Source organism: Corythoichthys intestinalis, chromosome 20, assembly GCF_030265065.1.
Source record: "Corythoichthys intestinalis isolate RoL2023-P3 chromosome 20, ASM3026506v1, whole genome shotgun sequence".
NCBI classification, from domain to species: domain Eukaryota; kingdom Metazoa; phylum Chordata; class Actinopteri; order Syngnathiformes; family Syngnathidae; genus Corythoichthys; species Corythoichthys intestinalis.
In genome coordinates, this window is record NC_080414.1 from 6,846,013 (window position 1) to 6,868,984 (window position 22,972).

Genomic DNA, 22,972 nt, shown 5'->3' on the forward strand with positions numbered 1-22,972 from the left:
AATCGAACATCTTGTAGCTATATGCTAATACATGTTTTTATTACTCGAGTTGTGAATAATATTACCTCTTTAAAAGGGAAATGTGCAACTATAGCTGGTAAAGTTAACTTTTAAAGATATCATGTTACATAAAATGCGTTCCTTTAAAAGTGAATAAACGAAAATGCTTACGTACTTAGTAAGCAAGTAATAAAAATCTGTTTTGCCAATTATACAGGTAGTGTTCGGGTGGTCAGATATTGAGAGAATGCAGTTTAGTGTTGTCAAAACATGCAAGAATAACATGTAAAACAAAGAAAATTACTAGAAACATCTAATTTAAAGTTTTATACTGTTTACCAACTGAAAAATTCTGTCATTGATTAAAGACTCGGACAGCAGAATCAACTTGAATGCTTTATTACAGAAATATTACATATATTTTTTACTTTTCTTGTGCAGTTCCTCTCCCATTGTCATTTTATATAGATATTTTCATTTCCAGCAATCTAATTCCTTCTTTTATAATGACAGGTTCAGCACATTCCCATTTACACTGATTTGGCGGTACAGAAAATTGCAATAAATGAGGAAAACTACCCGTTTTTGTACAGCTGCCTGGAAGGTATGATTTATGTTTTTACATATGGTTATAATATCCAGGGGATTGAACTCAATTATATTTGCAATGCACGAACAATCTGAGAGAAAAATAAACAAGAATAATAACAATCTGAGGGAAAAATAAACAACAGTTAAATAACTTGAGACAGAGCCCAACAAAAAATGTTTAAAATGACTGATTTATCCCACATGATGAGAGTTGGTGGGATTTATTTTTGTCGTCGTGTGTTTAACATGCTTTTTATTTCTATGAAAACAAGTGGAACAAAAAGCAATGTCAAAAAAAGATACATTAGAGGATATATAACGTAGCATATATTTTGACTCACTTCCCTAAATTGTATGTTTTTGCTATACGGGACTAATTTCTTTAAGGGATAAAAAATCCATGCATGTCCTTATGGAGCTCAGTATTCACGTAACCCCTAGCAACCTCCTTGAGTGTTCTTCCGTCGAGAATCAAGATGAAGTTGGACTGGTCGGGATTGGTGTTGATTACAGACGATAAAACCACGCCTGCAAGAAAAAAAAAACATAGCAAGACAGTTAAGTAAAATGAGAAAAAACTGTTACATACTTTTGTAAAATTACAACAGGTAACATAGCACTGCATACCTCTCATGTAATGCTGTTAGATACGTAATTGTACCTAATGTCCTGGAAACCTACTTAAGGGGTGAAAGTGGGGCGACACTGTCCGGAACACCGATGTGGTATAAAATTCGGGGTTGGAACGGGGCGGAACGGTGCTTTGGTCCCGAAAATACGACAGCAACTGTCAAAACCCTATGTTTAAAAAAAAAACTACAAGGCTGCCACATGCATATCTCATCTCCAAGAAGAAAACAATCTATCAACTTCAGATTTAAATACACAAGTGTTAACAACAAGCATAATAAATTGCTTGTGTTGTGTCATCCATTTCCACAGATAATTTTTATTTATTCCATGGACGGCACACAGCTTTCCCCAGCTGCTGCAGTTATCTGAGTCTGACAAGTCGCATCGATGTGTGCATGCGCGCAGCAAAGCAAACCGCCTCTGACTCACTTGTCCGTTCAATTGGCTGACATACTGACATGTGATCAGTAGAGATAGTTAGCTCTGATTGGTTCAAATCCACATGTTTTCTGGAACAGCAAAAAAAAAAAAAAAAAAAGAGAACAAGCTCAAGTTTGTTGAAGTGATGTGATAAATAAGGGCAGCACAAAGAAAATTAATCAGAACCATGGTCTTCATATTGAAATTGACGGGACACAATCACACTGCGCCACGCCTTCAAGTAGGGAGCTGTCGTCCCACACTCCGCTTCAGTTATTCGCTGTCGGTCGCAGTTATTTAACACATGCAGCAATCCAATGCCGGATTTAGGTTGAAAAATTATTAAAGCTATACCGCATACAAACAGGAAGGATCGTCTCAGGAGTGATTTGTTTGAGGATTCAAGGTAATTATAATATTTTTCGCATGCATGCATTTTGAAACGTGAAAAAAATCAATGGGAGAAATAAACCGCAACGGCAAAGATCATTCGCAGTATTTATGTAAAATAAATACTAACTGCCAGGTTTTTTGCCTTTAACAAAGAATCGAGACTGTTTCACGTTCATATCTATAAAGAATTCAGGGATTTGAGCATTTATTCACAAGAATTTCAACGTGAAAAGCTCTTTGTGGTGATAAGGCGGCGCCATAGTGGCTTAAAGACTAGCAGCACATTCGACATGTTTACGTAAAATAAATGCTAACTGCCTGTTTTTTTTGGCTTTTAACCAAGAATCGAGACTGTTTTACATCCATAGCTATAATTAAGGGATTTAAGCATTTATTCACAAGAATTTTCAACATAAAATCTCTTTGTCTGTGTTTCCTCTCGGTCAGCTTTGACGGAGATAGGCACCCTATAATTCGGCCCCGCACCCGTGTCCCATCAATACATTATGAAGTCTATGTCAGATCTTTCAGAGAAAGGAGTTGAAGAGGCTTATTTATTTCATTTTATTTGCTCTGATTTGGATTTTCAGAGGATCTTCCCTGTCCAATGTGCACTTTGGACTTATTGTTGTTCATTTATGTTTGGCTACTTATTTATTTCCTTATAATCATAATGGAAAAAAAAGTCAATGTTTGTGTGATCTTCAAAATATGCCGTAATTTTCGGACTATAAGCCACTACTTTTTCCCCTCATTTTTTAAACCTGCGTTTTATAATCCAGTGCGGCTTGTTGATTGATTTATTTGGGTTAATAGGTATAATAGGTAACACTTTATTTGACAGCTGCGTCGTGGGACTATCATAAGACCGTCATAATTATGACATGACACTATCATGGGCATTAATAAATGCTTATGACGGATGTCATTAAGTGTCATCTGTCAAATTATGTGACAAACTCCATTTATGTCCAGCTCGGATGTTTTACATCCATTCAAAAGTGAGATAATTTGCCAGATGACAAAAAATGATGTCATAAGCATTTGCTAATGCTCATGGCCGTGTCATGTCATAATTATAATGGCCTCATCACTCTCATGATAGTCCTACAGCTCAGCTGTCAAATGTGTGTTACCAAATACCATAACTAGCGATTAATGAAACAACTAGAACAGTAACTGAAGAAATAATTAGCACAGAACATGAATTTTGATTGTTATTTATATCTGTAGCGCTGCAGTGCATGCTAGGTGGCATGTTGGAAGACAACAGTGTTGGCAGCAGAGGTTGACTGTCTCCACCAAAGGAGCAGTGATGGCCAAATGAAGCATTTTGAAGCAGTGAAGCTTTGCAGCCAATTGGTTCAAATCTTCATGGTGGTTCATTTGGTCTTTTGACAGTCTTATGATGCCGCTGTCAAATAATGTGTTACCGGTTAATATCTTTTGGTGTAAATATCTCATACTACTGTGAGGACAGGTACGGCTTATCGTCCACTGTGGTTTATCTATGGGGAAAAAATGCAGTTTTTTTTGTTGTTGTTGTTGTTTTCAAATTTGGTTAGTGGCGGCTCATAGTCCGAAAATTACGGATTTCCATTTCACTGTGCATAAAATAACTCATTTGTACTTATTTTTGTGAATGTATCTTACTTATATCTTTATTATTTAAAAACAAAATGTTTACATTAGCTTCAATTTTATTGTACATCCAATGTTCCTAAGCAGTTAAAATTGAGGTTTTGCATTTAGATGTGAGGAAATGAGGGAAAATAAAAATTACGGGTCCGGCAAGAAATTCTAGCCACTTTCACCCCTGTCTACAACCATGTAAGGTGTTTGTGAAGAGCACAGTAATGCTTACCGTCATCCTCTGCTTCACCATTGGGCTTAGGGACAAACACTCCTTCAGACGGCCAGCACTTGTCTTCACTCCAAGTCAACATTTGCTTAGTTTCTGTGTCAAACTTAGCAACCTACGTTAAAAGATCACATTAAAAACTTGGTTACCGGTTAGTAATTACAGTTATTGTTAGTTATTGTCAAGATTTGAGCCGCTACTTATGATGATATGATGATTATTTACAGTATAGCACAGTAGAAATTTATCTTTTACCTTTATTCAGGTGAAGGCCATGTACAGTTTGTGGATACGAATGATAAAGTAAGGAGCGTTTTGTGATGATCTAACTTTTTACGACCCAGCTTTTTATGGCATGTAACATTTGTCAGTGCAACACCATGAAGAATTGAATCGTAGTCAGACAAAAAGAAATAGTTTGATGTAAGTTTACAACTGTACAGTTACAAAGTCAAAATAAATATGTGGTTGTGTTATCATGCTTTGCCTATCATGTTTATTTTGTAACAGCGAACTTGAACATGGACGTTGATAAAGGACTATTTACCAATTTAGATATTACGTTATATGTTTTTATGATTTTGATAACCAGCTTTGAAAAAGAAACGTGCAAGTGCTACAAAACACCACTGTGCAGTAAGTCCTAGACTGTATTTGAACATATTTGCTGCCTATTATTATATGTGGTCCTACAAAGCAATATACGTAAATACTGCATATTTGACATAATGTGAAAAAATTCCCAAATTTCAATGCTGATTTGTGTGCAGTAAAACGTATATCAGCAATAAGACTGCTTATTTTAACAATTAGATTACTTTTTTTCACCAAAAGCCAGCCTTTTTCCTTCCTCTGATTGACAGAGCAAATTTTTACCAGCAAAACACTTCTAATGATATTTAGAGTCGTCTGATAATGACTTTTTAACCGATATTGTCGAACTCCAAAAATCCGATACGAGGGTTTCCCCTACATATAGAAGATTGTGGCGCCCCGCCACACCAAAATAAAAGCCGCCACGCCTTGCAAATGAGATGTTTTTGTTTGTTTGTTTTGTAAGATTTAATGATACATTCGAATGCATCATTTGTATAATTTAACAATATGTCTAAATGAATAAATATATAGCTCATTAGTTACTATTTGCTAGAAGTCAATACAAATTGACTTCAAACTGTTACAAACTGTTCCTTTTCACGCTTTATTTTGAAAATCACATCGATTCTCCTGACTACATTGGCGAGGGCTTGGAAATCGAGAGAAAAATCTACAGAAAGGTATTTCAAGGCAATGAATGTAATTCTGGTTTAAGCCTGAAAAAACAACCTTAATATTGACTAGTGCTGCAACGATTAATCGATTAACTCGAGTAATTCGACAAAAAAAAAAAAAAAAAGATTCGAATTAGATTTCGCTGCTTCGAGTATTTATTTGTTTAATTAAAGTGCCGTTGTAATAGTTTGTTTTGAAAGTGTTTGCATTTAGTTTCATTGATTTGGGTGGATACACAGCCCTCTAGTGGCAACAGTGAATATGACATAACTCATTTTACATGGCTGAATCCTGCTGCTCCCTGTTAAGACCAACATAAGCTAAGTTTTATTTCAAGCTAATATTTTTCAATGCATTCTTAATTTAGTTTATAGGTATATTTAGCCGTTTCTTTTCGGAATATGTGTTTGAACTATTTGTTAAGAGCATTTTAAAAAATTTTAGGATTTTATATCATATAAGCTAGCGGACTTTTGCTATGTAAGTTAGCCAATTGTTCTTTTGTTGTAGTTAGATCCACATTTATTTATTTATTTTTAATACTATTTGAGACTCAGCTCAGGTATTTTCATTTTTCATTCTATTACTCGATTATTCCAACTAACTAATTCATCGATTAATCGACTACTAAAATAATCGATAGCTGCAGCCCTAATATTGACATTGACATAATGTTTAAGATTTAAGTTCTTTATGGCGTGTTTGACCCGAATTGTCGCATCCTAACATAGCATTTGTTCGTTGCTGACGTCACTGGTTGTAAATTCAGATGATAGCTCATGTAGCTGAATAAGCAGCTACATGCTTTAGGTAAGAGCACTGCCTCTGTTAAAATCAACAATACTGAAAGCATCTTGTGTTTTAGAATTTTTTATTTGACCCTAATACTCCATTGTAAATGTAGGCCGTCACGTTCCAAAATATTTCATTAGCTTGGCATATGAAATATTTCAAATGTATCTTTGTTATTGTTCTTCTTGGAAAAAAATAAATGTTGCTTAAAAAAAAAAAAAAATCTCATTTGTCATGATATGAAGCAATTTCGGTGCGGCACGACATGGTGGGGCTGACTGACTCTGATGCAGCCCAACACCACCAGCGCAGGTTAGAAAAATCCTATGGGAAACCCTGAATACTGACATCAAACTGATATCGATATATGCGGTCGTGGACTTTAACATAGTCATTATTTTTCAATTATTTATTGTTCATTTAATTTTTGCACCATGAATACATATGGTCTGCTCATATAATAAATCCCAAGCATCTTCGTTTGGAGACATCTATTGGTCAATAAGCATAACTGCTGTGCTAAGCTGTGACTAGTCCTTGTACAAAGGCCGAAGGCTTCTACATTCACTTCGAAGGCATCATGTATATTGGCCTAAAATTGTTGTCGATATTATCCGACATCATTTTAAAATGCTTTGATTGGCCTATATTATCGGTTACTTGATACTATCGGACAATTCTAGCGATATTCAAACATTTAATAATCAGCTTCCCTGGTGAAAATATGAATGTGATCACTTTTTTTCACATTATTAAATACTGATTTTGATTAGGTCTTTATGTTGAATGTGGAACTATTGAGTATTGTTAAATTTAATTCTTTATGTAGTTTAATTTCGATAATTACCAGAGCTGTGTAGTAACACCATACATTTACTCCGTTACATTTACTTGAGGAGTTTTTTGAGAAACATGTAATTCTGAGAGTAGTTTTACCAAGCAATACTTCTTACTTTTACTTGAGTAGATTTGTGAAGAAAAACACTACTCTTATTCCGCTACTTTGGGCTACACCAGAGTCATTACATTTTTCCTCTTTATTCTACATATTGGCTTTATTTTTGCCAGAGATGCCGACAGTAGCTCTACCAGTTTCACCAATGAGATGTCGCAACAATAAACACATGACTCCATTATACCATTCAGAGGTAACAATATTTCTCATGTTCATTTCTCATATTCTCATATTCACGCTCTTTGGATGGGTAATGGGTCAGATAGATCTGGTCTGAATGATTCTTGTGTCATCTTTTTACGAGGTGAATTCAAAAAGTAATGCACTCAAGTGCATTGCTCGTACAGGATTTTACCAATCTTGTTTGTATTTGGCACAAACGTGATAGGACACACCTTTTTGCGATTATTATATGTGTTTTTTTTTTTTTTTTTTTCAGATTTTTAAAGCTTAAACTAGCTTCCAAAATGGCTGCCCCTCTTGAAGCTTGTCAGAAACAAAGAGCTGTTATCGAATTCCTTGTTGCAGAGAGAGAAACCCCTCTGAGGATTCTAGGGATGCACGATATCCATTTTTTGAAACCGATACCGATATCGATAACTTCCTGCTCCTCAAAGCCGATACCGATATCGTTAACCGATAATTTTTTTAAAAATGTATAACCTGAGTTTGAACACCTGGAGGTTGAAAAAAAAAACTGTGGTGGATTCAACATAGATTTGCCTTTGATCTCAATAGATTCTTCATAATGGCATGAACAAAACAGTGCGTTTCACTTCTACACTGCCCGACAGCCAGCTAAGAATGAATGCACTTCCATAAACCACAATGTTTGGTCTTTTCTTGCTTTTATGGGAAGACACTCGTCTTAATATTGTGAAAATACAACAGAAAAGTACATATTCAATACTCAATTTACAACAAACTGCACAATACACTTACGTATATTAAAAAAGGCATGGCCGATATTTTTTTGCCGATTCGGATACTTTCAAAATGACGTGATCGGACCCGATCGATCGGCATCCCGATTGATCAGGACATCTCTAAAAAAATACCATTATTAAAAAAAAAAAAAACAGACATTGTAAGCAGTTACTCACAATGTTACTTACTTGAGTATTCTTTTCAACAAATACTTTTTTATTTGTACTTGAGTAATTATTTGAATGACTACTTTTACTTAAGTGATATGACTTAGAAGTAACGCTACTCTTACTTGAGTAAAATCTCTGGCTACTTTACCCACGTTTGATCATTACTATGTTAAAGCAGAGAGGTCAATTAAATCAAAATAAAGGGCCACCACAGATGTAGGCACTAATGCATGATTTTAAAGAAATGATGTGTAGCATCTAGGATGTAAAGGATGTTATTGCTTCTCAGTAGGAAGAATAAACATCATCCTGTTGACAGAAAACGATACACGTCCTTGTACGTGTTTCCTCTCTCTGACGTTAGCGCTGTAAATTTGACGTACAGTCAGAATGAGAGGAAGCTCTTTAAACTACTACTAAAGCCTAACGGGCTTCCTTTTATCCCTTTGTCTGTGTTTACTCAGTGTGCAGCATTGCCAAATGAAGACGACCTGTGGGTACAGAAACCAAGGCTATGTGATTGTGGGGTTTGTTTCTTGAACAGTTAACAGTTTCCCACCTTGTGGTTTTCTCATTTATGCAAGTTGGAAAACAACATAGCTGAGAACAATACATTTTTCCTGCATTTTCCTGTAGCGAATGATAAAGAAATTACCTCTTTCGAGTGTGCGGATTCCTCAACGAGGCTACCATACACAAAGCGGTGTCTCTTGCCGTTAAAATCGTAATTAATCTGTGGCAGTTCTATCCCTAAGGGAGAAATAATATGACTTTTTATTAGTAAAACACATCACACAGAAGTGAGACTGGCATGAAGTTTCAAGTTTACCTTCATAGAGCACCTCTGCTTGGCATACTAGTTTGCCTTCTTTTTCTTTGGCTGCTGTGGCAGTGGTGCATGTCACTTTGACCAGGTTCTCTCCGATCGCCGCACCCTGCGCAAGGAGTACAGCTCACTATCTCATTCTACCTCTAAGGGTCGTTCCAAAATTTGCAGACATTTCACATTGTACCTTTCATAAAAAAAATTGCAAAGTACTAAAACATGCAGTTTCTGAGCAAATTCACTAAATCTAAAAAAGCTGAGAGTAAGGAATGTTTGCAAATATTTTTAAAAATACTAAATAAGTCTGGAGTACTCCAGAAAATGCTGTTTTTTTCTTTGAAACAAAATTGTATCCCAGATAAAACGGTTACAATTAATATTTAAGTTTCATTTCATTGGAATTACTTGTTTAATTTTGGTTTTGTGTAACTGTGGGAACAATTTGTTGTTGTTGTTTTGTTTTTGTTTTTTTTAAACATGATACTTCAAATATTAATTATCCGTGGAATGTCCCCCCCAACCTGCACACAAACCTGTCGCAGTAATTCCTAAAATGCGCCGAGGGAGGGCTCAAGATCTTACTCACGTTGTTCTTCTTGGTGAGTACACTAAGTAATATCCATTCTTGGTGGATATGATCAGAATAAAACAGAAATGATATATACAGTGAGGCAAATAAGTATTTAGTCTACCACCAATTGTGCAAGTTCTCCTACTTGAAAAGATTAGAGAGGCCTATTTATTTCCAAATTAAAGTGAAAAATAAGTATTTGGTCACCTACAAACAAGCAAGATTTTTGGCTGTCAAAGAAGTCTAACTTCTAACGAGGTCTAACGAGGCTCCAGCGAGGAACCAGCAACATTGTGTGAAAAGCTTGTGAAAAGAGTAACAGAAAACGTTTGGCCTCCATTATTGCCAACAAAGGGTACATTACAAAGTATTGAGATGAACTTTTGGTAATGTCCAAATACTTATTTTCCACCATGATTTGCAAATAAATTCTTTAAAAATCAAACAATGTGATTTTCTTTTCCACATTCTGTCTCTCTTGGTTGAGAGATGTTGACAATTACAGGCCTCTCTAATATTTTCAAGTGGGAGAACTTGCACAATTAGTGGTTGACTAAGTACTTATTTGCCCCACTGTATATATATGTTTTCCCTTTACTTATGATTAAGATTTTCTTCTTGGTCAACAGTAAACGCTATTAGATCAGGGGTCGGCAACCCATGGCTATTTAAATCCTTGGATGCGGCTTAATTCTTAAATATATTTATATAAACTGTATATTTTTATTATATACAGGATATACTGTATGTATATATTTTCCCCAAGTGGAAGTTTCCATGATCTTAATAAATTTAATAATAAAAAAAAATATATATATATATATACATACATATATATATGTATATATATATATATATATATATATATATATATATATATTTTTTTTTATGAGTACTTGATTACTTGATTATGAGCAGTGTTATTTTCGTCAACGATGGTAATGAAAATAGTTCATCAACGAACAATTTTTTCATGACGATTAAGTCATGATGACAAGCTAAAAACGTGTCTTTAAAGACTAAAACATGACGAGATGGATGCCAGTTGTCGTCTAACGGGATGAGAAAGCGATGAAAAATCGCCATAATTTCCGTCATAAATTCACAATGTCTGATATTTTATAATCGTATGTGTAGTTAGCACGCATTATAGCAGTGAATGGTCGTGTAACCAATGTGACGCCCCCAACCCACACACAGGATCGTGTGCCTATTTCAGGCTCCTTTTGTGAAACGTGTCAGGCGCTGTTTGGTAAGTTTTGTATTCTTACCTTGCCTTTGCCATGTTTCTTTAGCCTTTAAAGGTCTATGCTAAGTGATCATCACACACTAAACTAACTTGTAGCGTTAGCATAGCGTTCATGTTAGTAATGCGTTCGCGTTAGGATTAGCATTTTGCGTGGTGACTTGGTGAGTGTCTTGTTAGTCTCTTGGAAAACTTTTTATATACAGTTCGTGGCGTCCAGGTGAGTTTAATTAAAAGACTAATTACTACTGACCTGAAAAAAATGCTAATGTTAATTACTATAAGAAATCTGGTAAGCGCAACTATATAATTTGTGTATACAAATTTGTATTTTTTTTTTTTTTTATGCTTGTGAAATCACATTTTAAAACACTAACACAAAGCTATTTTGACTCACTCTGTGAAAAATATTTCCAGTCCTTGAAAAAAAAAAAACAAAAGAGTAAAGACTGAAAGTTAATACACGCATGTAAAGCTGTCGGAACACAAGGGGCGAATGAAGAGGACGCCTGGATACACCCATACACATACAGTAGAAGTCCCTCTTAGCCAATTGGATGGCAGGAAGGCTGGGCAATAGCCAATGGCAGAGCAGCTATAGACCCTACTCACATGACGTCACAACCACGCCTCGCGCCATACTGTCCGTCAGCTCGTCAGGTTTAAGCATTACCGCTACGTAAATTCCTCCTATTATGGCGTGTTTTTCTGCTCGTTAACATTAATAATCAAAATGGTGAAGGCGTGTGTGGCGGTTGGTTGCAGTAACAGAGAAGATAGACGGAGAGACTTGAAGTTCTACCGTATTCCAAGAGACCCGGAGAGGAGAGCGAGATGGACTGCCGCAATTCGACGAGAAAACTGGGCACCAAACGATCACCACAGATTATGTAGTAGTCATTTTATATCTGGTAAAATGCATTTAATATATATTTAGAGGGTTTTGGGCTGACAACCACAATTAAGATCATTGCGAGGCTAATCGCCGACAACATACAGTTTCAAATTCAAGATGCTTATTTCTTCCACCATCATTATATGTTGAATAATATTTAGCTGGTACCAAGTGAAAGAAGCTGTCCTCGTCTACGGATCATCAGTTAAACAGGTGTGTCCAAACCTTTTGCAAAGGGGGCCAGATTTGGTGTGGTAAAAATGCGGGGGGCTACCTTGGCTGATTTACATAGAACAATATATTTAAACAAATTTTAGCAAGTCCTTCTGTGTGTTACATTTGCTTTATTTTTTTTAAATTCATAATTTCAACAATCTCGTCTTTGTGGCGTTCTCTTTCGACACTCGGGCTCTTGTGAAATACTGCTGCTGTGAAATTAAACTAGCTTCAAGTTGCTATAATTTCTCGCTGCGTATCTTCCCTGTAATGTTGTCGTACATGTCAGCGTGTCTTGTTTGGTAATATCATTATCGCGTCACATTGAACTCTTTGAAAACAGCGACTGTCTCTTTGCAAACGAGACGGACACAGTTGTTGCGTGTTTTATTGAAGAAATAGTCCAATATCCACCTATCCTTGAAGCGTCGGCCATCACAGTCAACTTTTTTTTTTTTTTAATTGATTATCGCCATTTTAGAAAATTGAAAGTAAAGGGTAACACAGGGTAATGTTGCTTAGAGTGCTGCTCTTAAAGTTTTTCAAACTTTCGTGAGAATAGGCTGATTTTGTGTGGACAAGATAGTTGTAGATATCAGGGTAGCAGATGTCAGGCAGAGAGGGCGAAGACAGCGGGTCGAAAAATATCGATTTAGGCATCAAATATGGATCTGGCGAATGGATAGACTGAAACTTTTCCACATAACGCCTTTTATGCAACGCATCCAATGAGTTTACAGCGTCTGAAAGCACCGGGGCTTCCATGAATTGCACTATAAATTGCACGACAAATTGAAACCATTGAGAATACGGATAAACAATGACGGACAATATGGCGGCCGGATACAGCGACACGTCATTCTGTCAACTCTGGGAGCTGCGAGTACCAGCTATACTGTATTTCTACCTTTCATATCCTGAAATTTCTTTCTTAGCAAGAGGCTGTATTTTCCCATTGAGGCATGTCTTAACCTGAAAATTGTGTATGTAGAGATGTTCTTAAGTTGAGACACCACTGTATCATGCAATAAAAATGTTAGCATTTATCCGTAAGCTGAACTAATTAAACCTTTGACAGTTTTAACCTATTACTGATGAATTTGTTGCAGAAAATAAGCAAAGCAAAGGCTTATTTTACCAGAATTTTTATGCCCTCAAATTCTGGAATGACCTAAAAGTCTAACTGGCATGTCTTCTACTCACCTTGTTTGGTTGAACGGGAAGCGCAAATCTCTTATAGCTTGGTTTGGAGTAGTTTTTGTCATGGGATTCAAGACTTTCCTTCAGTTTGCTCACGTAAAACATTTCATAAAGGCCATTGTCCTTGTAGGCGATGACGTCAAATACGACGCAACCGTCAACCTCGAAAGCGTTCACGTGATGGTAGACCACCATGGCATCTGTGTAGTATTTGGTTTCTACTACTTTGCCTGTCCTTCTGTCGATCAGATGGATCAGAGTCTAAAATAGATACAGTGCTAGGTTATTAAAATAGTTAAATTCCTGATGGTCATCAGTGCTTAAATTTAAAAAAAAAATGCTTACATTCTCTTCTGGGCAGAACTTCAAGCAGCTGGCCCAGTTGACTCCCCTCATGTAGGCAGTTGCCATCTTGATGATGTCCAGTTTGAAGGGTTGTTCGATGAAGATGAAGTAGTTGTCCGTCATGCCGAAGCTGTGGTAATAGGATGGCGTCAGGAGGGAGCGGCAGGGTATTGAACAGATCACCTCCACATTCTTCAGCACGGAGACTTTCTTGTCTTTATCTGGACATCACAGCATGAAACACATTTTAAAGCAACTTAAAGTACATTAAAACAAAAATTAGTAGAAATTAAATTAGTAGAGTAGAAATGAAGGGAAACATTACTCGGTTGATATAAACTTAACTATCACAACAGCAGTGGTAATAATCTTGCCCAAGTTGTAAAAACAGGATCAATTAATTTAGCACAGTGGCTAGATATAAAATGCGGTGACGTTATCTTATACCACTACGTTACAGTGGTAAAAGAATACTTTAAGTTCTATTTTTAAGCCTCTTAGTCCTATGATCACATTGGGTGATCAATCACGTGGCGTCTTTAAAGCAGCGTAAAAAATTAACTCGCAAATGTGACCTAAAGTTTTTATTTAAAACCACAGATATAATTGTTTTAATTTCATGACAGAAAATGTTTGTCTGTGCTTACGTGTACCATAAAAAATAGTTTTAAAGAAAAGCAAAGTCATATTTTGTCATAAATGAGTCATTGGCACAATTTCTATCAACACTTTGCCTACAGGGAAAAAAATCTTCACTTTTTAATGTGAATTAACGGGACTTAGTCTGATTTTTTAAAAATGTTTTTTTATTCAGAGCTTTGATTTAATTCTCGACTTTTAAAGTTTTATGTACCTGAAACAATACAATTGTACAGTTAGGTCAAGAAGCTGTAATAGAATATTATTTTTGAAAGAAGTAGTCTTCATTTTGTCTTCATTGTTGCTTAGAACATGCCTAAAACAACTCCGAGTTAAATTGTGAAGGTAGCTACAAAAAAGTGGTATTTATCAGATGGATTTATTAATTGTCCGATTAGTCGATAATGAAGATAATCATTAGTTGCAGCACTATAGTATAGTACCGTAATGCTCGGACAATGAGCCGCTACTTTTTGTCTTTTTTTTAATCCTGCGGCCTATAGTACAGTGCGACTTATTTGTTAATTTATTTGGGTTAATAGGTAACACTTTATTTGACAGCGGCGTCATAAGACTGTCATAATTATGACATGACCCTGTCATGGGCATAACTGAATGTTGATGACATATGTCATTAAGTGTTATTCGGCAAATTATGTCTTTAACATCCATTCAAAAGTGAGATAATTTCCCGGATAACACTAAATGACATCTGTTATAAGCATTCATTAATGCTTATTACAGTGTCATGTCATGATTGTGATTGCCTAATGACAGTCTTATTGTGCCACTGTCAAATAAAGTGTTACCAAATACCATAACTAGCAATTAATGAAACAACTGGAACAGTAACTGAAGCAATAATTAGCACAGAACATACATTTTGATTGCTATTTACATCCGTAGCGCTGCAATGCATGTTAGGAGGCATGTTGGACAGCAGCAGTGTTGACAACAGTTGGGAGCAGAGGTTGACTGTCTCCCCCAAGGGAGCAGTGATTACCAAATGAAGGTTCTTGAAGCAATGAAGCTTAGCAGCCAATTGGTACAAAGCTTCATGGTGATTTATTTGGTCTTATGACAGTCAGTCGTATGATACCGCTGTCAAATAAAGTGTTTCCGGTTAATATCTTTTGGTGTAAATATCCCATAATATAGTGAGGATCTGGCCTTACAAGCAGAAACAGTGTGCAAAGTCTCTGGGTTATTCCACAATTGGAGGAAAAATTTGGCATCAAAATTCTAGTAAAATAAGCCTCAACATGGCTAATAATCTGCTACAAATTAATCAATCATTGGTTAAAACTATCAATCTTGATTAGCCCAGTTTACAGATCAAAAAAACATTTTTTAATTAGAAAAAGACTGATATATCGGCCAGCCGATACATAGGGACGATATTTGGAAATTTGATGTATATCGATATGAAAAAGTCCATTTAAAACTATTTACAATTGAAAAGGGATCGCGCCATTTTTCATAGGCTCGGAATCGGGTGAAAAGAATCGGGTTTTTAAAAAAAAAAAAAAAAAACGCCTTTACGTTTTTTTGCTTATGCTCGTACAGCTTCTCTCTCTCTCCAGCTGCTTTTCCTGGTCAGCAGTGCACTGCGAGTTTTGCTTGTTAAAGTTAACGATGATTGACAAGCGTTGAAGCTTTGATCTTGCCAGAGAAGCTTGGCTTCGCTACCTTCAAAGACGCCGAATGTAAATCATTTTTTTGCTTGTTAAACACTAGTGTGCTGTGGCAACTCATTGTGTGTGTGTGCCGCTCAGCAATTAGCAGATTTGATTGGACTCACTCAATAAAGCATTTAAGAAAGACAAGCATTTTCTACGTTATTCTTGTTTAAAAATAATTCGCATTATGAATGTGGCACAGTGGGAGAGTAAGATGTTCAAACCTTTTTTTGGGCAACTTTTTTTTTTTTTTTTCCCAGAGAGCTATTTATTTAACCTTTTATTCAACTTTATAACAAATGTTTCTGAGTCGAGGAAATTCAGGCATTTCTGGAGCTATTATTTTTTCTTTGTGTGATTCAATAAACGTGCTTTAGGCATTTTAATGAAGTTCAGTGTTTGCATTATTCTATTCAATTTTTTACGCCAATTTTTACACTTTTACTGCAATTGAATATCAGCTCCAAAACTGTTATCAGCCCCTCTAACTACTAATAATTGGTATCAGTCCTGAAAAACTCATATTGGTAGCTCGTTCATTTTTATGACATGATTTATTAGTTTTTTTTAACGATACTTTGTATAATATTAATCACAGTAAAATTTGAGGAGCGGGATGTAAAATGTTCTCCAATTCTGGATCAACTCCTGTTGTCACAAGTTATCAATTGTGCAAGCCCATTGCATTTTAACTGCCGATAAGAATACAGCAAGGTCAATTGTAGGGACAAAGTCATCGATTACCTTTTCGAGGAACAGCAGGGACTTTGAACAGCATGTATTTCGTCTTGCCCTTTTCAGCAATACAAGTACCCATGTTGTAGGTGTTCCCCTCCTTGTCATAGTGCGGATGGGACGTAGCCAAGTTCGCAGGGAGGAATTTCAAATAGTCCACCTGTGTTAAAAAGTTTGTGTACTTAATACACTACATGAAAATATATATTTTTTAATTAGATGAGCCTTACCTTATCCTGAGTTTCCAGGGTGACAGGGTCAATTTTCCGAATGTAGTTTGTTTCTGAGGTAGCAAAATATTCCTGACCATATCTGATAAAATTGCTGGCACCATTGTCTGTGAAGTCAGGAACTGTGTGGTTGAGGAAGGTGATCGCCCTGGAAAGAAAAAAAATACATATATAGTATCGCACATACGAATAAAAATATATAGCGCTGCAGACCAAAGCGCAAAGTGGGCATGATAGGGAGGTATTGAAAGAAAAATGTACCAGTAATCAGAATGTTCAGAGATTTTGGAAGCAAAAAAGGACATAAGCACACTAGCCACCACTATATATACTATATATACTATATACACAAATACCACTTGGATATTTTCCGCAGTAGGCTATAAGGTGCACCTTCAATGAATGGCCTATTTTAAAACTGTTTTCATAAATAGGACGCGCCACATTATAAGTACTACTAGTAGCACAAGTACCAGTACTAGTAGCACTACTACTTGTACTACTGGTAGGACTTGTACTACTAATAATAGTACTAGTAGCACTAGTACTACTAGCACTAGTACCAGTAGTACTAGTACTACTAGTACTAGTATCACTAGTACCAGTAGCAGTTGGGTGGTCAGGGAATTGGTGCAGCATGCATTGAGTAGAAAAGTATTTTAAAATAACTGTAAAAATCTTGTATTGTACCAGTAGTATGAGTACTAGTAGCACTAGTACTTCTACTTCTGCCCCTAGTACTGGCACTATTAGGACTGGTACTGCTAGTGCTACTAGTACTGGTAGCACTCCTCTTACCAGCACTAGTAGTACTACTACTATTACTAGTACTAGTAGTGGTTGGGTGGTCAGGGCATTGATGCGGCATGCATTGAGTAGAAAAGTACTTTGAAATAACTCTAAAAATCTCGTATAGTACCAGTAGTACGAGCACTAGTAGCACTAGTACTACTACCAGTACTGCCACTAGTACTGGCACTACTAGGACTGGTACTACTAGTCCTAGTACCAGTACTAGTAGTACTCCTACTACCAGGACTGGTACTACTAGTCCTAGTACCAGTACTAGTAGTACTAGTACTACTATTAGTACTAGAAGTAGTATTAGCAGTACTACTTCTAGTATCACTAGTACTAGTGGTGGTTGGGTTGTCAGGGCATTGGTGCAGCATGCATTGAGTAGAAAAATCTGGTATACTACCAATAGAAAGAATACTAGTAGCACTAGTACTACTACCACTACTACTAGTACTAGTGCTACTAGTACTGGTAGTACTCCTACTACCAGTACTATTAGTACTACTACTATTAATAGTACTAAAAGTAGTACTTGTAGGACTACTACTAGTAGTACCTGTACTAGTAGTTGTAGTAGTAGTGGTTGGGTGGTCAGAGCTGTGGTGGAGCATGCATTGAGTAGAAAATTATTTAAAATAACTCTTAAAAATCTCATATAGTACCAGTAGTACCAGTACTAGTAGCCAGTACTAGTAGTATTTGTAGTAGTACGACCAGTACTTGTACTAGTGGAAGTAAATTTAGTTATAGTAGTAGTAGTTGGGTGGTCAGGGCATTGGTGGAGCATGCATAGAGTATAAAAGTATTTTAAAATAACTCTAAAAATCACGTATATATCATTAGTACAAGTACTAGGAGCACTAGTACGACTACTACAACTACAACTACTACTACTACTTCTCCTACTGCTACTAGTACTAGCATTACTAGGAGTGATACTACTAATGCTACTAGTACTACTACTACTACTACTACCAGTTCTAAAAGTACTACCACTATTAGTAGTACTAAAAGTAGTACTCGTAGTACTACTACTAGTAGTACTTGTACTACTAGTTGTTGTAGTAGTAGTGGTTGGGTTGTCAGGGCATTGGTGGAGCATGCATTGAGTAGAAAAGTATTTTAAACTCTTAAAAATCTCTTATAGTACCAGTAGTACCAGTACTAGTAGCACTAGTAAAACTAGTACCAGTACTACTAGCACTACTACTACTACTACTACTACTTCTTCTACTGCTACTAGTACTAGTAGTACCAGTGGTAGTACTACCAGTACTAGTACTAGTAGTAGTAGTTTTAGTAGTAGTGGTTGGGTGGTCAGGGCATTGCTGGAGCATGCATTGAGTAGAAAAATATTTTTAAATACCTCTAAAAATCTCATATAGTAATGTGTAATTCTCCCGCTGGTGCACGATTCCCATGCTCTACAGCATGACTGATAGCCTTGATTTTGAATTCTGCGTCGTAACCGTGTCTTGAAAGGGGCCATTTTGGGGTCTTTACACAAAATTGACACAAATGGTGTGCGACTGGAATTCTTATTTACCGGTTCTTATCGCTTTTATTTTGGGGACGTTCTCTGACTACGGTAACAATGATTAAGTAATATTGATCCATATATAAGGCGCAACGGATTATAAGGCCCACCACTGAAAATTGAAGGCTTGTAAGTGCGCCTTATAGTGCGGAAAATACGGTACTTGCATCCAATATTTTGCCTTAACAATCAGTCAACAATCAGTTTAGAGAACTATGGATTTTAGACAATTTTTTAAACAACATTTGATCAACCGTAGTTCCAAAGCAAGAGTGAGGCTTGGCTTACTTAACAATGAAGTTTTTACTTGGGTCAGGATAAGCCATTGTTCCCATTTCAGACACGACAATTCGGTTGGACTCCATATTGGCTTTGTAGGTGTCACTTCTCAGGAACCTGCTTCTATGGATCACCTCACCTATGACAGTGTAAAACCAACAACAACAGCCGTCTATTGGCAAATTATTCACTCAAAAGTAGGAAGTAAGTAAGTGAAGAGACCAACCATTCTTGAAGGAAAAGCTGTGCATGATTGACATGCCATCAAAAAAGTGATCATAGCTGGTTTCCCCTACTGAGAAGATCCCGGGGCCATTGCGTAGTAATGTGCCTTGTAACCAAGAGGGGATGTTCCCTACAATAAGAGTTAAAAAAAAAAAAATCACATATGCAATGTTTCTTGAGTGTTTTAAAAAAAAAAAGCAAACAAGCCTACCTTTCACTTCTGCTTTAAGAGGCTCTGGTCTCTCTGTTGCGTTTTTGGAAAAGTCCATGTTGACTGGAAGTGTACTTGAAGACGACTGAATAAGTAGACCTACATGCAAACCACTCCTTTTAAACCTCCTTGCAAGAGGAGGGACATAAGTGGGATGGTTATCTTATCTACAAGTGAGAACATTAACACTATCTACATACTGAATTGTATTATATTTGATAATGCTTCATAATACAGTACAGGTCAGAGAAATAATTTCAGGATTATAATGTTTGAAAAGTTAGCGAAAATCCGTATTTCTACAACACAAAGAGAGGTTTAATTTTGTAATGTGTCTTTTAACAATCTAGGTAAAACAATTTAGAGCATGTTCTCATTTATTTGTGACTGTCCAACATTATGAGTGCACCATTATCTCAGTTTACATACAACGTCCCTCACATGTGCTACAATGTGAGGCTGAAGCTAAAAATTGTAGATTTCTAACAGCCAAAAGTTTTCAAATTGACAACTAACATTTACTGGGTTTGGTTCAATTATTAAGTCCTATTTAGTCGTCTCTCGCTTATCTATACTTTTCAGCACCTACTCTAATCCCTGTCCGTATCTCCTCTGAGACTCAAATTAGGATTAGAGGGAAAGATTTATGGGACTGGCATTCAAACTCAAAGACATAAAAAAAATGAACAAGCTAGACAAAACACATGAGATTTAATTAGTGCTGCAAGAAGTAATCTATTAGCTCGAGTAATTCGATTAAAAAAAAGCTTTGAAGTAAATTTTCTGCTTCAAGGATTAGTTTAATTTGAGTGACGTTGTAATTAGAGATGTCCCGATCGCTCGGCATCCCGATCGATCGGCTGATCGATCGGGTCCGATCACGTCATTTTCAAAGTATCGGAATCGGCAAAAAAATATCGGGCATGCCTTTTTTTTATATATACAGTATAGTATACAGTATATATATATATATATATATATATATTAGGGCTGTCAAAATTATCGCGTTAACGCGCGGTAATTAATTTTTTAAATTAATCACGTTAAAATATTTGACGCAATTAACGCACATGTCCCGCTCAGACAGTATTCTGCCTTTTGGTATGTTTTACAGCAAGGTTTATTGTGCTGTCTAACAGCGAACTCTTGTGGTCGCTTTGCGACATGGTTTATTGCTTTCTGGCCAGTTCAATATGGCTGCACGGCGTCTCGGGCTGACGCCTACGTTGTAATGTTGTGCTTATATGATCCTTGGACAAGATTTGTCCGTAAGTATGGTTGTTGTAAAGAATGTACATGTTATGTTAGTAAGCGAAATGTTATATTTTTTGTATGAGATGCTTTTTGTTTATGTTTAGTGAACCTGTATAGCGTGCTAAGCTAACGTTGTTGCTAATGCAATGCTTGTGTACTTTTTTTTTGTAGTTTTACTACGGTCTAAAGAGGACAATGTTTTGAGGCCATTTTATTAATAAATCAGATGAAAAAGGAAGAAGTCTGATTATTAAGGCGTCATTCACTAGCTGTCTAGCTTTGGAAATAGTAGATGCTTCGGAGTGACGACAGCATAGACAGATTTAAATGACAGTAGAGTGAAATGCCCACTACAGTCCTTCTGTACCGAATGTTGAATGTATATATCCATCTTGTGTCTTATCTTTCCATTCCAACAATTTATTTTACAGAATATATATATAATTTACAGAAAAATATGGCATATTTTATAGATGGTTTGAATTGCGATTAATTGCGATTAATTACGATTAATTACGATTAATTCATTTTTAGGCTGTAATTAACTCGATTAAAAATTTTAATCGTTTGACACCCCTAAAATATATATATATTGATATATATATATATATATATATATATATATATATCAATGAATTAATCGTAATTAATCGCAATTAATCGCAATTTAAACCATCTATAAAATATGCCATATTTTTCTGTAAATTAATGTTGGAATGGAAAGATAAGACAAGATGGATGTATACATTCAACATACGGTACATAAGGACTGTATTTGTTTATTATAACAATAAATCAACAAGATGGCATTACCATTATTAACATACTGTTAAAGCGATCCATGGATAGAAATACTTGTAGTTCTTAAATCAGGTCATTTGGGGGGGGGGGGGGGGGGGGGTGTCCTAGTCCTATAAGGTCATTTGGGGAAATTTGGGGGGAGTGTTCTGGTCATATCAGGTCATTTGAGGACATTTGGGGGGCGTGTCCTGGTCATATCAGGTCATTTTGGGACATCTGGGGGTTGTGTCCTAGTCACATCAGGTCATTTGGGGGGCGTGTCCTGATTATATCAGGTCATTTGGGGACATTTTGTGGGCGTGTCCTGGTCATATCAGGTCATTTGGGGACATTTGGGGGCTGTGTCCTGGTCATATTACATCATTTGGGGACATTTGGGGGGCGTATCCTGGTCATATCAGGTCATTTGGGTGGGCGTGTCCTGATCATATCAGGTCATTTGGGGACATTTGGGGGACACGTCCTATTGATATTTGGTCATTTCCTGTTCATTTGGGGACATTTGTTTTTTTGCCGTTGAAAATGAATGGGAAATTTGGACATCCACGGCCGTCGATGGCATCGACTTACATTTACGTCAATGGAATCCAAGTACATTAGCATCAATAAAATGAACAAATATGGACGTCAATGACATTAAAAAAAGTAAATGCCTTTAAAAATAAACAGGAAATTTGGACGTCCATGGCCGTCAGTGGCATCGACATCCATATGCGTCAATGGAATCCAAGTACATTGGCATCAATAGAATTTATATACATGGCCATCAATTTCATCTGACTAAATTGGCCTCAATTTAATGTTAACGCCATTGGAAATGAATGGGGAAATTTGGACGTCCATGGGCGTCAATGGCATCGACTTCCATATGAGTGAATGGAAACGGGGACATTTGGGGAACACGTCCTATTGATATCTATTCAGTTCCAGTTGATTTGGGGACATTTGTTTTTTTGCCATTGAAAAAAAATGGAACGTTAATGGCCGTCAATTGCATCTGTCTAAATTGGCTTCAATGCAATGTACAGGTATATTCCATTGAAAATGAATAAGAAATTTCGACCTACATGGCAGTCAGTGGCAAGGACGTGCATAGGCCTCATTTGCAATTGTGTACTTGTGTGTCAATGCAATGCGAATGACATTGGAAACGAATGGGAAATTTGGACGGGGTCGTTCGGAAAATTCCCTGAGTTGCGTGAAAATTCTGGTGTTTCGATATCGGAACAGTGCCAATCAGTCAAACGGTTCGGAACCAATGCAGTTACCCC

General features: G+C 36.5%; 1 protein-coding gene across 1 annotated transcript; it reads right to left on the bottom strand.

Annotated features, from left to right (window-relative positions):
- Positions 1 to 450: 450 nt before the first annotated feature.
- On the bottom strand, positions 451 to 19,743 carry bco1 (beta-carotene oxygenase 1). The gene is made up of 11 exons (XM_057824572.1): positions 19,647 to 19,743; positions 19,437 to 19,565; positions 19,220 to 19,349; positions 16,597 to 16,744; positions 16,376 to 16,526; positions 13,314 to 13,534; positions 12,972 to 13,229; positions 8,844 to 8,949; positions 8,670 to 8,764; positions 3,902 to 4,013; positions 451 to 1,119 (listed from the first exon to the last, which is right to left on the bottom strand). Exons 1-11 carry the CDS (start codon positions 19,702 to 19,704, stop codon positions 974 to 976), a joined length of 1,554 nt encoding a protein of 517 aa, XP_057680555.1. The 5' UTR covers positions 19,705 to 19,743; the 3' UTR covers positions 451 to 973.
- Between the last annotated feature and the right edge of the window lie 3,229 nt (positions 19,744 to 22,972).